The sequence below is a fragment of the Crassostrea angulata genome, chromosome 6 (assembly GCF_025612915.1).
Source record: "Crassostrea angulata isolate pt1a10 chromosome 6, ASM2561291v2, whole genome shotgun sequence".
NCBI lineage: Eukaryota > Metazoa > Mollusca > Bivalvia > Ostreida > Ostreidae > Magallana > Magallana angulata.
In genome coordinates, this window is record NC_069116.1 from 40695380 (window position 1) to 40710523 (window position 15144).

Below are 15144 nucleotides of genomic sequence, written 5' to 3' on the forward strand. Positions count from 1 at the left end.
AAAAAATATCGCGTTCATACTTTTTCAGTTTGATGGTAAATCACTGCCAAAGGTTTAACAGCCCGTGCAATTGTCGTCTGCATTTCAGAATCGTCAACACTAGCCATTCCCACAATTCCCCTAGATATGTCGGTAAAGAGCAGAAACTGGTCCGGGGCTACAGTTATTTAAAACGTGTCTTCATAAAAAAAAATAACATGAATTTGATTCTGTTAAAGAGTTTGGAAGAATAATATTTGATCTTTACCTTGGCACATTTTGTTGACCGGAAGTTTTCCCGATCCATCAGGACACATGCAGGTAAAGTTGTCCCCTGAGTGTGGAACACAGATGTCTGAGCAGCCCCCCTTATTGGTGGCACAAGGATTCGTAGTGACGACTGCATAAAGTTCATTTTGGACATATTCAGTCAAATAGCCAACAAATTTAATGTTCATAGATAATAATAACACAACATTGTTAATTTTCATATTGACAGAAATATTGATAAACATAATGGTGCAAAGGCCTTTTTGGTTCATTGTATAGTACAATTTCATTACAAGTATTATTATCTTAATTCAGTGTTATATAAAAACTGAAATCAAGAAAAGCAAAATTTACAAACTTAATGAAGAATTGACAAAATATGATGACTTTACATGGTAACTTTGGTACTTTCGAATCCTTAACTTAAAAAATCGCAACATTTGAAGACTGTTACATCTAAAAATCTAACTTCGTTTAGGCATTACATTTGAAGGTAGTGTGAGATTTTACACGCACCTGCTGGTAGACTAGAGCCCGTTTCCTTTTTGATCAAGAAGAACGTCTTTGTTTCTGACGTGTCTATCTGTACGCTAGTCAGTTCAAGATCAAGACTGGACCTATATAACGACTGGTTGTGGAGTGTGGACAAATACAACTGGCCACTCTGACCAACAGCAAGACCAAACGCTGGGTTAGAACCAAGTTCTGTGGAGAGGTTCCCAGTCTTCCTCTGACAGTCGGTGCCCCCAATGGAACAGGAGTATAAAGCTGGTACCCACCCGTCCGTCCAATGTACCTTTCTGTCATTTACAAAACACCAAAATACCAGGGTTGAGAATTCTCCCATATGGTTGACTCAAAATTAGCTATCACTTTAACTATACACGATCAGGGTTATTTTTAAACTGATTAACAGTAGGTATAAAAATCATTTTCACTTTGTTTTTCATAGATTTATAGAGATGCATGTACATGTAAGCCCCGTTTTGAGACTTACTGAGATGAGTAGTCAATAGCGATCTGATTTGGCCAGAAGGTGGCGCTGTCGTCAGTGACGTTGAGTTCCCGGCAGTTTCTTCCATCCAACCCACAAACCTGCACAGCATGTTTTCCTTGGTCGCCGACATATAGTTCTCTATCAAATTCATTTGATAATACAGTTTGATGAAATACGAAACTTATTTTGTATCATATACTTTTTATAAAAATTAAAGACATTGCACGCATTAATGTAGATATCCTTATGGATCAAGAATTGTTTGAGAGAGTTTTTTGAAATCTAAAAATTGAGACGCGTAGTTCTGAACAAACCTTCTATCGGGGTGGACAGCAATTCCACGGGGGATGATCAGGTCTTTTGTCACTATGGTAACGCGTCCCGTGCCGTCAAGATTTGACATCATAACGGCCCTGTAGACGGTATCTGTCCAGTACAGGTGTCCGTACACCCAGTCTACCGCCAGCCCCACGGGTTCCATGTCTACAAACCAATCAGATGTCAAGTCGTTAAGATAGGCTGGCCTCAAAAAGATATGTCAAACTATGTATCAACTGTCTAATTCTCGTAAAAATTTCAACCTAGTATACATTTATACATGGAGATCGGTGCTTGTACAGGAAAAAATAGTATCTTCTGCAATAGTCCAAAAATGTTCTTTGATTTATATTTCGTTCTTCTGTTCAGCATTGAATATTGTGGCTGTTGGGGATAGTACGCGTAATGATCCATAGAATTGATGAAAGTTTAAACCATTTCAGAGCATTCTATAAGGTACATTCGATTTTTTGCAGTGATCCAAACTGGCAAGCTTAGTATCGGAATGGATAAGGGTTTGGACCCTACTCCGGTTATTGCCAGATGAATCTAAATGTTGTATTTTTTGTTGTTTCATCTACCCAGGATTTCACGAAAATGATACAGCGCGAGTATGACACAACACATGTACAAGTACTAAAACCCAGACAAATTGTGTAAACAACACATTTGTCTATTCAAAAGGGTTGCCTGTTTAAGTGTCTCTGTATATGCCTATAGGATGATCCTTGACCTTAGGATTTATACCAAGTACGGCTATAGTCCTATTAAGCATTTACTAAATGAGGAGCACCTCTCTCTGTTTACCCAAGTGTTTGTACAGTTTATTTTTGACTCTAGATTCATATGTCCTCTTCCGTTAGTGACTGTTACCAAGTGATTACATTTTATAGGTTAATAGCTTCCCTCTTTTTTTCTCACTTGGCAACAAAGCACGTATCAAGAAACGTCGACTACACTTAGCGAAAATAACAGGGAAGAAGATATTGCAAAAAGCCTGTTCTTATATAATATATTTTTACCAAATACCCTTTTAGATGTTTTGCTTTATATTCGTGAGTTTATGTTATTTTGGTCTTCTGAAAACAAGTAGAAAATGAAATATTTATATATTCTTATGTTCAAAGCTAATTTTCTTATAGAGAATGGTATATGTTAATTCCAAATTGTAAACTCTACAGAATCGTGTCGGTTTTGGATATTCATATGATGTTCGCTAGCATGTAGGAGTATTTGCCCGAGGGAATAAGTTGTTGTCTTTCTACATGTATGTAATCAGTAAAACAACACACATTTCTCCTTTGTTATCTACCGTTTTGGGTTACATCACGATCAGTTTAAGAGCGAGTCACAATGAAATATATAGTGTGGGTTTAAACACAAAATTTACAATACGTCATATTGTAAATCTTGCACATTTATTTTGATTAAAACAGTAAACTGGAAATTTTATAGTGACTAGTGCCAAAATTTGAACGTAAATTTATAATATAACAAACCAGTCAACTAAAATTTCCCAGTGACTAATGTCAAGTAGTATCATCATCCGCTTTGTCAGTTTACTTGAGATTGACAATTCATGAGAGTGGTGTTTAACGTTCAGAAGTACAAAGTTAAGTCCCTATGCATGGGGAATTATTGTTTTTGATGGTTCCATCACTAAAACATGTCCTCACTGGAGATCACGTCTTCACGACAGCAACAATAGACAATCCCCGTCATAAGGGCCAAGGATATTTATGATCCAGTATAAAACATACCATGGGTCTTTTTTCATTCGTGAAATTTTAACTGGTACGAACGAAATGTAAATATATGTTATAGACCTAAACTTGCATTTATTTTGCTTAAAATGTTACATTTAAATATTAGATTGCATGGGGTAATGTAAGAACTAGATTGATAAATAGTTTTTGCCAATCAAACGAAGGAATCAGGAATCCCTCTTTCAGTATTATGAGGTGATCAAATACGGCCGGGTGATAAAATCCAAAAAAGCCCGAAAGGGGGGAAGGGGTATTATAAATTTGATCACACCCGGCCGTATTTGATCACCTCATAATACTGAAAGAAGGAGTCCTTATTACTTATATTAATAACAAAAATTCAGCGATAGTACAAATAAATATTAAGAAAGTAGGTGATGAAGTGTATTGGAATATACATTTCAAAATCAACCCGTAGTGTTATTATAAACAAAGATACTGGAAAATGTAGATTATTTACGATAAAGCCAATCGGGCTTCATTAAATTTGATCATGTAACCGACAATCACTCGATCAAAGAATGGTTCCTTATTCCTAAAATCAAGCTGGAACGGTGTTTTTTTTTAATTACATAATTTTTGCCAAATCCCATAGTGCAATATTGTTCAATCAAATACTTAGTAATACATTCTACCTTAATCTGATAAAAGAGCATATGAAAAATTCCATCATGAATCATAAAATCAAACTACTTTTTTCCTACGGATTTTGTTTTGATCCAACATGTTTAAGTTTCTAGGTCTGAAATCAGAACTTACCAGGGTATTGAATTGGTAGTTTTCTGACGTCCCCTCCCTGTAGGTTGGCGGTGTAGATACCGCCCCCTGTAGGTGACACGTCCGTGTAATACAGCCTCCCCCCACGCCAGTCTGCAGCCAAACCCAGTAGACGCCCATTTTCCTATAAAACCAAAATAACAAATTGTTATTTGACGGCTATTTTCATTGTTTGTTGTTTTTTGCATTTAACAATTTAAAAACCAACAATATTCAAATATGAGATAAATTAACGTCCTTTTGCATGTGAGTTATTCAAATGTACAACTGTAGTCACGCCAATCAGATTTTGATATATACTTTATTTCTCAGTAAAAAAAACCCCACCATTGATAGGAAAATAATGCATTCAGGGTGGTAATTTTTATCATAAAATTCGGCAAAATATATCCATATTAGTAACTATTCACTAAATACAATTCAGGTATGGTTATTAATCAATTAATTGAATAAAAAAATTAAAGTATGAATAGATAAACAAATTGTAGTTTTCCCACGGAATTTATAAATAGATACATGTATATTATAATACGTTACCTTGGTAATAATGGTTGATGTTTGTGAAGTTGATGTATCAATGTGCAAGACCGAGGTTTGGGTAGTCACGAACAACTCTATAATTAAAAACAAAGTTTGAAACAGTTCTTAAAGACGTGCTCATTATATAATCTTTTATTAATTTAGGCTTGATAATGCGTTTTAAAACGGGACTGCTGATGACATTAAGAACCTTTGATAACCAAGACATACTGTTTTATTTACCCAAAGTTAAAATGGTGGGGTTCACACTTAAGGGGAATAAAAGCCTTCACATACATTTATCTATGAAGAAGAACAGCTTTCATGTATTTTAAGATTTATTTTCCACTTCAACTTCCTGCAGTCTCTTAAATGAAACATGTAAATTCGTCCTATCGCAGTCCATAAAGAAACCTTTCTTTATATGGACTTGTTCATCTAAGGGAGTTATATAATGTACACAACAATCTATCCGGGAATCTGGACATGCTCTCATAATCTTGTACCGCATTTGCCAAAGTTTATTAAGTCAATAGACTTGAAGGATGCTTTTTGCGAGACATTTTTCAAACAAGGTTTAACATGTTTTAGATGATTATTTTAGAAACAGGTTCATTACTCAAGCCTGTATTCAAAGAAGAAAAGAAATTCGTCATCCTTGGATAGTAGAGAAGGATAAAATATCATTTGAAAACCATTAACATAACACATGGTATTATTTAAATCTTTTGAAAAAAAATTGTTACGAGAGATAAACTGTCAATGTGACAGCAAACCGCGTTTTGTGTGTGACAGTCCCTTTGTCAACCCTGAATTGATAAACCCTCCCTATCCAGAAAAATTGGGTATTCTATTTGTAATATTTTGCCCACCAAAATAGCTAAGTTCAAAAGAGCATAGTGTACCTATAACTTCATATAACATCAAATTCACTGTTTATTTCCTCCAAAAATAGTGGGAGGGGGCAACTCCATGTTAATTTACTTTTATATATGTAAATTAAAAAAAAAAGTTTGCTGCGACAAAAAGTGGGGGGGGGGGGAGCAGGGAGAGAGACCTCCCACCCCGCCCCCTCCCATCCCAGATGCTACGTGCCTGCATATTCACCGTTTCATTTACTGGATTTTTTCTTTGGAAACCCGGTTAAAAACCATTCCATAAGAATTTCCCTTAAAAAGACGTGTTTGCTTATAACTTGTCAACTGGCATTGAAATTTTAGTTGACGTTTTAAATACCCTATTTACACGGATTCATTGTGAACATAAAAATAAGAAATGGAATATTAACATGAATCCTGACCATGTCCCTTAGATATTGATTTTAAAAAGTACATGGCTCATGCGAAGGAAAATGGCCACAAAAAGTAAAGCAACTCCCACCCCTTCTTAATCTCATTGACACTGACACAGTATGCAGAAATAATCCTTACGACAAAGGTACAGTCATCAACTTCCGAAAAGATAATCTCGAATTGTAAACATTACTTGAATTCATTGAAAAGGAATGTCTTACAGGTATTTTCACACCTGTTAAAAAGAGAAACATGGACAGTCACACTTGACTAACTTTTTGCTCTACATGTACATAACGTCGGTCAAAACTGAAACTACACGACCCTCGAATAAACTAATACATTGTCTTACCTTCAGACAGCACCACGGTCAACAATAAGCTCCACACTACAACCAAACCCGGATCCATTCTGATCCTGTGGTACATAAAATACAGCACTTTATTCCTCGTCCACCCGCCTCGTAATTTTTAATTCAGTCTATATATTTTAAATGCGGGCTCCTATTTCACTTCCTCAATCCTTGAAGCTATTGTGATTGTACTGTCAACAAAACCGGGCCTATATACGGTTTGATGGACACAGTGATATTATACGTGATCAGCACGCCTCCGGATCTTCATTCAACTTTAAATATGCACCGTCAAACTAGATTTGATTTCTCTCCGGTTTTCTATCTAGCACAGGAAGGAAATTTTTATGCAGTTATCATCCAAAATCACTTAAAATGAGACACTTGCAAGTGTTCTACTTTTTGTTTAAAGGACTATGTATAGGTACACAGCATGTTTATTGAATATATGCCTGCATGTTAATATACATGTGCATGTTCATTCCCCGATTACATATACATATATAGCCCCCCCCCCTCTCTCTCTCTCTCTGTGATCTATGAATATCACGGTAATAGTTAACCGATGACCGCTACATTTATATTTTTTAAAACTATACAATGTCCATACGCGTTTAAAAATTAATTGTCGTGTGATAATATCAGTGCCCATCATTTCAGTGGTCTAAATTAAAGTTGCGGGAGGGGGCACCTTTGGAAGTGGGTGGGGCTAAAAATCTTCTTTAAAAATCTGATGATTAAGCCTAGTATGGACTAGTATTCAATTAATATGGTATAGATTTGTTAGACAAAGCACTGGACCTCAATTGAACTATTTTCTTTTTATTCAATTGAAATTCCCCGGTCATCATACAAGTATCTTGCAGTATTATAAAATTTTCGAAACAATGCATCTACTACAGATTCGTAACGTTTCTTAATTCACAATAATGAAAACGATGTTGTTATCTTTTGATAAAATTGTACGCAAATTGAAATAAGATAAACAAAGAATAGTAAAATATCTTAGAACATTGTAATTGAATTCAGATCTAGTTTCAAGCTAAATGTAATCCCCGCTAAGTCATGTAGAAACAATCTTAGGTTTTGTTTACATCTAGATGTCACAATGTCTCATTTTTAAATCCTTTCAAAATTTAAGATGCGTTCCTAAATCTCGCCATAAGTATCACATGTATTACGTAAAACAATGATGTATACATGTGCCTGAAGTTTCAGTATATTTCTTAGTCTCAGAAGCAGACTATGGCAATATTATATTTATTGACTGGGTATGAGGGCAACATATGGATTTTTGGACCTGAAGGCCGCAGGCCTCGGACAACATTTTCACTTATCACGCCCAGTCAACAACTGTTTTGTTATACTCTTATAAATGTTATTCTTTATAATTATTAATTTTTTCTGCACTAAACTTCGGCCGATTCCGTTCTGTCTAGTTCGGAGAAAAATTAATTAGCTTTGACTTAGCGGTCAAACAATTTCGATGTTGGACAGGTAGACCCCAGTCAAACATGGAAATAACATTCTTATTACATGTAGTAAGAATTACATAAAGGGTATAACAATTGACAGTATTTCACAACACTGTCAACTAAAACATCAATGGCTTTCATATCAATAACAACTTGATACTCAGAAAACACACATTGTGAATCAATAACTTTTACCTAACGGTATAAACTCTGAAATTAACTTGGGTCAATTTTCATAATGACCTCACAGTGCATGCACGGTCATACTGATTCATGCACATGTATATGCCCAGTGTGTATTAAATTGGCTTAATGCTGCAGTTCAGAACATCTCTCATTTACAAACTACTGTTTAAAAAAAAACCTTATTACCAACATTCTAAGAAAATAAAAAATACCAAAGGACTTTATAAAACAACTTCAGAATCTATTTTATTTGTCAGACTTGCTGTAAATGAACAACTTTTAAAGTGTTCTTATACAAATCGTTGTGTAATATATAACCGGTAATCATGGTAATATAATTTTTTTTTTCGAACATGCATTTCATAATTCTTTGTAACAATCGTAGACATTATGGGGATGTTTATAATAAACAACAACATCTTCAAGGGTTTTCCATCCTTGTTTTATTTCTCAACAACTATATGTCTGGTTTTTCGATGATTTTTAAAGTTTTCCTTCCTTTGTCAGGCTTCTCCATCTGGAAAAAAAAAACCAAGTAAAGATAAACAAACACAGCAACATTTTAAACCATTAAAGAGGTGAATTAAAAAAATAACCAAACGTTCCAATATCTATACAAACATATATCAATTTCTTTATTACCATGCAGAATAACTAAATACAATTTATATCACTCTATATCAAATGAACTAATAACATACACAGCATGTACATATATCTGAACTTTATCCAATACTGTGTGATATGTGTAACAACTTTATTATATTCAAGTGTTTCAAAATAAGATATTTTATCATAAACATCTGTATGGTTAAATTTGATGACTTAAATTGCTTAAGAGCAAGAGATAAGCGATTGGACTATATATATGAAGTTTGTTTTTGTCTACAAAGAGAAACAGCAAATCTAAAATCTTTGTCTACAAATAGAAACATTTGTTTATAGATTTTTTGTTTGTTCACCCTTTATAATCTTAATTACAGCTTAACATAATTATAAATGTACTAGCAATTCATTTTCAGAGACAAAACAGTTTTTTATGGACTCAAAATTTTAACCGCTCAGATATTCACTAGATTACTTCATTTTACAAGTACATAACATACATGCACTTAGCACTTATATTTCTTATGTCATATATAACATGTAATATACATTTCTCTACTTAGAAACAATGAAGTAGTCCATATCTTTTTTAAAATTAAAACATGGCTCTGCTGAACACTTTTGAAACTGTTAACCAATTTTTATTCGCAACAACTTTATTTTGTGAATTACTGTAGTTAAACTAGTTCGTGACGACTAATTTTTGCAATCAAGCCTTGTTTACGCCTGTGATATTTAAATACGCTTGAGGCAATGACTGGTTCATGGCGAGAAATATTCGCAAATACATGGCTCTCATGAACCTTGCGAAAATTTCTTGCACATGAATAAAAGTTGGCGTCCAGTACCTACCGTTGTAACAGTTCCTGGTTAGACACGGGTGAGTCGCTGTCACTTTCACTGTCGGCATCAGACGAACTGTAAGACACTGTATGCTTCTCCTTTTTGTGACTCTTTTTCTCTTTCTTGTGTTTCTTTTTGTGTTTAGACTTCTTACTCTTTGTCTGAAAATAACAAGGATTAATAATCATATAATTCAACTTCTGTATACTGGTATGCATACATGTGTACACATGTCCCTAGATATGTGCACATGTCCCTATTCTATGTTTAACGTTACACACACAATAAGGTTTAGAAGAAATTGCCTTTTAAGAAGAAAAAACAAACCCCTTCTTTAATTTGATCTTTTCCAGTTTGATTTTACCAAAATACTGTAATGCGTAGAAATTCGAAATGTTTAGACCACATTATTGACTTTATGTCTGATACTTAATGGGATTGTCAGGAAAGAACACTATTAAAGAGATTGCCTACATGCGGCTAAAATACTTGTTGTATTTGTGTTTATGTACATGTAAATGAATAAAAAAAATTTGTCTGAAAAAATTGTTTTGAAATGATGTTAAATGATGTTATACGCAGAATTAACTTTGGGCAGCCTATGTAAAGATTCAACTGTAAACCAGTTTTTATTTGTGGTGACTTTATTTTGTTAAGGAACACAGGTAATCTGGTTCATGGCGACTTATTATCATGACTGAGCAACGGCAATAAATATTTGTGAAGACAACATACTTGCAAACATTGTGAACAAAAGTTGGTTTATGGTACATGTGTTACCCCCAAAAAATATACCTAGCGAAAATCATCATTCATCGTCAGACCCCTCCCCCCCCCCAAAAAAAAAAGGAATACTACTTGATTAATCTGCTTTCTGCATGTTATTTCTTATCACTGAAAGTTGACAAGATGAAATGATTTTCACCACTTACATGTTTGTGCTTTTTGTGCCTGTCACTGCTGTTTCTCTCTCTATCACCCCTACTTCTACTTCTGTGTCTGTCTTTGTGTTGGCCCTTTTCTTTATCTCTGTATTTCTCTTTCTTCCTTTCTCTGTGCCTATCTTTTTCACCTCTTCCTTCATCGTATGACTTTTGGTGCTCTGGTTGCATAACACCATTTCCTTTCAAACTTCCTCCAGCTGATTCTATCATGAATAGTAATACTGGCTTGCATTCTCAAGTATTGATATTTCTGTCATTTAATCATTAATAATATAATTATCATCCGTTTTTGTTACTTGAATTTGTTAATTATGGGATCTGAATGAGATTTGGTTTCATAAAAAGAAACAATGCTAACAATGTAACAAATTTTTTAAAAGTTAAAATGATATAAAATTACATTAAAAAAAATGTATATTGCATATAGCAATACAAGAAGCAAAATTGAAAACAAACTTTTACTATTATATTGATAATGGATTAAAATGAGGAAAATACAGTGAAACATGCTTATTACAAAGTGCCAGGGACAAGCTATTTTGCTAATTTGTTATATCTGTTAAGTTTACAACACAGGGAATGAAAATCACTTTGTTGTAAGGGTCAATTCATTGTAAGCGTGTTAGCTATAACTGTGTTTTACTGAACTGTGGTTTCATCAATATTCCTTGAATACCAATTTTCGTTGATTTCATTGTTAAGTTGATCCACAAAATTTAATGTTCATTGAAGTTCAATTTCAACTAACATTTTATATTGATAGGATCATTGGCCACGAAATTTTGTATCCTTGAAACTGTGGTTTTCAGAAAATCCACGAAAATTGATACCCATGAAAATTAATGAAACCACAGTATTAACTAGTAAGCATTTTGGCAAAGAACTAAATCCTGAAGTACCAGTAACAAAAAATCTATGTATCTGTACAATATGTAACAAATTGTTGCACAAGTGCAGTAACCTTTATCAAACAAGAGGCCCATGGGCCACATCGCTCACCTGAACAGCAGTTCCTTGTAACATTACATTTCGTAGCATATGCTTTTTCTATTTTAAACATTGAACCCCTTTCTGGGGACCTAGTAATGGTCCGAGGTTTATGGTTGGCTTGAACAACATAAATAGTAACATAGGAATGAAAATGTGTAGCACTGCGGTGGGACCGCACGTACACAACCTGAAAAACTGAACGTAGAAGAGTTCCACTTCAAGAGGAATAACTCTCAGACTGTACAGAACATTAAGAAAGATAACTCTTGGTTCCACTACATTAGAGTTTACACAATTTGAGGATCCTTGCATAGTAATCTCACAAACTGTAGCATTATAGTTCTCGAGAAGAACTTTTTAAAAACATTTTCAATATATCTTTCTATGTTAAACTTTGAACCCCTTTTGGGGCCACAGTATTAGTCCAGTGCTAAAGTTTTAATTATTTGGAATCTACATTATTTAAGGATGCTTGCATAGTTATCTCACAAGCTGAAGCATTATAGTTCCCTAGAAAAAGATTTTTCAACATTTTCCCTCTATATTTCTATGCTAAACTTTGAACACCTCTTGGGGCCCCAGTATTAGATTGAGGTCACGGCTTTTATAATTTCGAATCTACACTATTTGAGGGTGCTTACATAGTTATCTGACAAATTGATGCATTGTAGTTCTCGAAAAGAAGATTTTTAAACATTTTCCATATATACCGGTACTTCTACATTTAACTTTAAACCCATCTTGGGTCCCTAGTATTAGTCCAGGGGTCACTATTTTAAAACTGTCGAACCTTCATTATCCAAGGTTGTATGCATGATAGTAATCTCACAAATTGAAGCATTGTAGTTCTCGAGAAGAAGATTTTTTAACCTGTTACCTTTATATTTCTATAATAAACTTTGACCCCATCTTGGGGCCCCATTATTGGTCCGGGGGTCACGATTTTACGAATTAGGAATCTACATAAGCGAAGGATGCATGCATAGATATTCCACTAACTAAAACATTGTAGTTCTTGAGAAGAAAATTTTTAAACTTTTCCTTTGTTTTTTAAAATGTTTAAATTTTGAACCCCTCTTGGTGCCCATCAATTGTCCGGGAGTTACAATTTTTTGAATCTACATTATTTAAGGATGTACATGTATGCATAGTAATATCCCAAACAGTTGCACGATGGTTCTTGAGAAGATTTTAAAACATTTTCCTATATATGTTAAAATCTAAACCCCTCCTGGGGCCCCACTTTTGTTCGGGGGTCACGATTTTTACAATCTTCACTATATATACAACCTTTTGTGTATGTATTGGCATTTTTGGTGAAGTGGTTCTTGAGAAGAAAATTTTTAAACATTTTTCATATGTAGTTCTATGTTAAATTTTGATCCCCGCCTGGGGCCCCAGTTTTGGTCCGAGGGTCACGATTTTTACAATTTAGAATCTTCACTTTGTATACAAACTTTTGTGTAAATATTGGCATTCCTGGTGCAGTGGTTCTTGAGAAGAAGATTTTTTAAACATTTTCCTATGTATTTCTATGTTAAACTTTGAACCCCGCCTGGGGCCCCAGTTTTGGTCCGAGGGTCACGATTTTTACAATTTAGAATCTTCACTATGTATACAAGCTTTTGTGTAAATATTGGCATTTCTGGTGTAGTGGTTCTTGAGAAGAAGATTTTTTAAACATTTTCCTATGTATTTCTATATATGTTAAACTTTGAACCCCGCCCGGGGCCCCAGTTTTGGTCCGAGGGTCACGATTTTTACAATTTAGAATCTTCACTATATATACAAGCTTTTGTGTAAATATTGGCATTTCTGGTGCAGTGGTTCTTGAGAAGAAGATTTTTAAAACATTTTCCTATGTATTTCTATGTTAAACTTTGAACCCCGCCTGGGGCCCCAGTTTTGGTCCGAGGGTCACGATTTTTACAATTTAGAATCTTCACTATATATACAAGCTTTTGTGTAAATATTGGCATTTCTGGTGCAGTGGTTCTTGAGAAGAAGATTTTTTAAACATTTTCCTATGTATTTCTATATATGTTAAACTTTGAACCCCGCCCGGGGCCCCAGTTTTGGTCCTAGGGTCACGATTTTTACAATTTAGAATCTTCACTATATATACAAGCTTTTGTGTAAATATTGGCATTTCTGGTGCAGTGGTTCTTGAGAAGAAGATTTTTAAAACATTTTCCTATGTATTTCTATGTTAAACTTTGAACCCCGCCTGGGGCCCAAGTTTTGGTCCGAGGGTCACGATTTTTACAATTTAGAATCTTCACTATATATACAAGCTTTTGTGTAAATATTGGCATTTCTGGTGCAGTGGTTCTTGAGAAGAAGATTTTTAAAGACATGCACCCTATACTCACTGTTTCGCAATTATCTCCCTTTTGAAAAGGGCTGTGCCCTTTATTTTAACAATTTATAATCCCCTTTCCATAAGGATGCTTTGTACCAAATTTGGTTAAATTTGGCCCAGTGGTTTTTGAGAAGAAGTTGAAAATGTGAAAAGTTTACAGACGGACGGACAGACAGACAGACGGACGGACGGACGACGGACAACGGGTGATCAGAAAAGCTCACTTGAACCTTTGGTTCAGGTGAGCTAAAAAAATTAAGATGAATCCAAATCTGTTCTGTTTTCACAAACCTTCGAAATGAAGTGTTAGTAGAAACTTTAAGTTTCAAGTTACTGTTCTATTCATAGGATATACCAGTATGTGTAGATGTACATGAAACATACATTTTTTCCCCATAAAAAATAGATAAATCATGATACCCTGAAATACTCTACACAATGTTGTTTTTTTTTGCTCTCTGTTATTTTTGCCTTTCTACACTAGGAATCGGTTTCGTCCCATCTTGAATCCGCCCAGATGCAATTGTTACTTGCAAGAATGGAATTTGCCCAGTATTAAATTTGCAACTGACAACAAGGGTTTATGGGACCAAAAAAAAAAACCCAGGGGGCAAATACAGTATACTAGATCTACATTATGTAGAATTTCTGTACCTTTCATCACAGGAGGGAGTTCTGGTCCAAATGAATCTTCTACTCTATTTTCTCCAGAAAGTCTCATTTCCAGTGTCTCTATGGCAACAGGAGCACCAGGTAATAAACTGACCTCTTCTACAACATGTAAACATGAAAATGAAAACACCCACTTTTTACATGCATCTTAGTTTTTTCTATGCATGAATCCAAGGTCACACATGATGCAAAGAAATGAATGAAAAAATGACTTCTTGCCTTTCTGTGGTTCCTGGAATAAATGAGAGAAGATGGAGGTTGTAGGATTCGCTGAAGTCCTTTCTTTTGACCCTGATTTGTCCGATTCTCTTCTATTCTTGTTTTTCTCTGAGTTTGATCTTCCACTGTGATGATGCCCCTTGTCAAGATTTGAAGATTGATCCCTTGTCTCTGTTATATCTGTAGTAGGGCTTTCAGAAGACCTTTTGTTGCTTGCTTGGCTCAGTGTTGCTGGCGGACTGTTTGAGATGTTGCTGGTTGCTTTCGGGGTGTCCTCTTCTGAGTCTTCAGAATCTGTGTTGCCAAAAATGGCCTCAAAGAGGTCCATGGAAGGTCGAGCCTCTTCCTGCAAGTTATTCAGTGCAAATTGAAAATAACTAACAATCTAGGATTTAGAGTAACAAATCACAGATATTGAAGATAGCTGTTCTTGTCTATTCTAAAAAATACTCTCCAAGCCCTCTTTCCCACATAATCTGAGCAACAAACATTTTTACTTGTTTACTTTTTCTGTAATATTGTTTTCTCTATCAAAACTTCGAATAGATGAGGTATCATATCATTAATAATTGATTTA

At 34.7% G+C, this 15144-nt stretch overlaps 1 protein-coding gene across 1 annotated transcript in view; it reads right to left on the reverse strand.

Annotated features, from left to right (window-relative positions):
* Positions 1-15144, reverse strand: part of LOC128186660 (uncharacterized) — a 34973-nt gene that overhangs the window by 11729 nt on the left and 8100 nt on the right. Inside the window, exons 15-26 of the mRNA XM_052856497.1 lie at positions 14568-14913; positions 14331-14447; positions 10313-10527; positions 9390-9541; positions 6271-6335; positions 4645-4721; positions 4090-4231; positions 1561-1729; positions 1247-1384; positions 766-1049; positions 248-379; positions 21-157 (exon numbers count right to left, since the gene is read on the reverse strand). Coding sequence (XP_052712457.1) covers positions 21-157; positions 248-379; positions 766-1049; positions 1247-1384; positions 1561-1729; positions 4090-4231; positions 4645-4721; positions 6271-6335; positions 9390-9541; positions 10313-10527; positions 14331-14447; positions 14568-14913 — 1974 coding nt within the window. The remainder of the gene's footprint in view (positions 1-20; positions 158-247; positions 380-765; positions 1050-1246; positions 1385-1560; positions 1730-4089; positions 4232-4644; positions 4722-6270; positions 6336-9389; positions 9542-10312; positions 10528-14330; positions 14448-14567; positions 14914-15144) is intronic.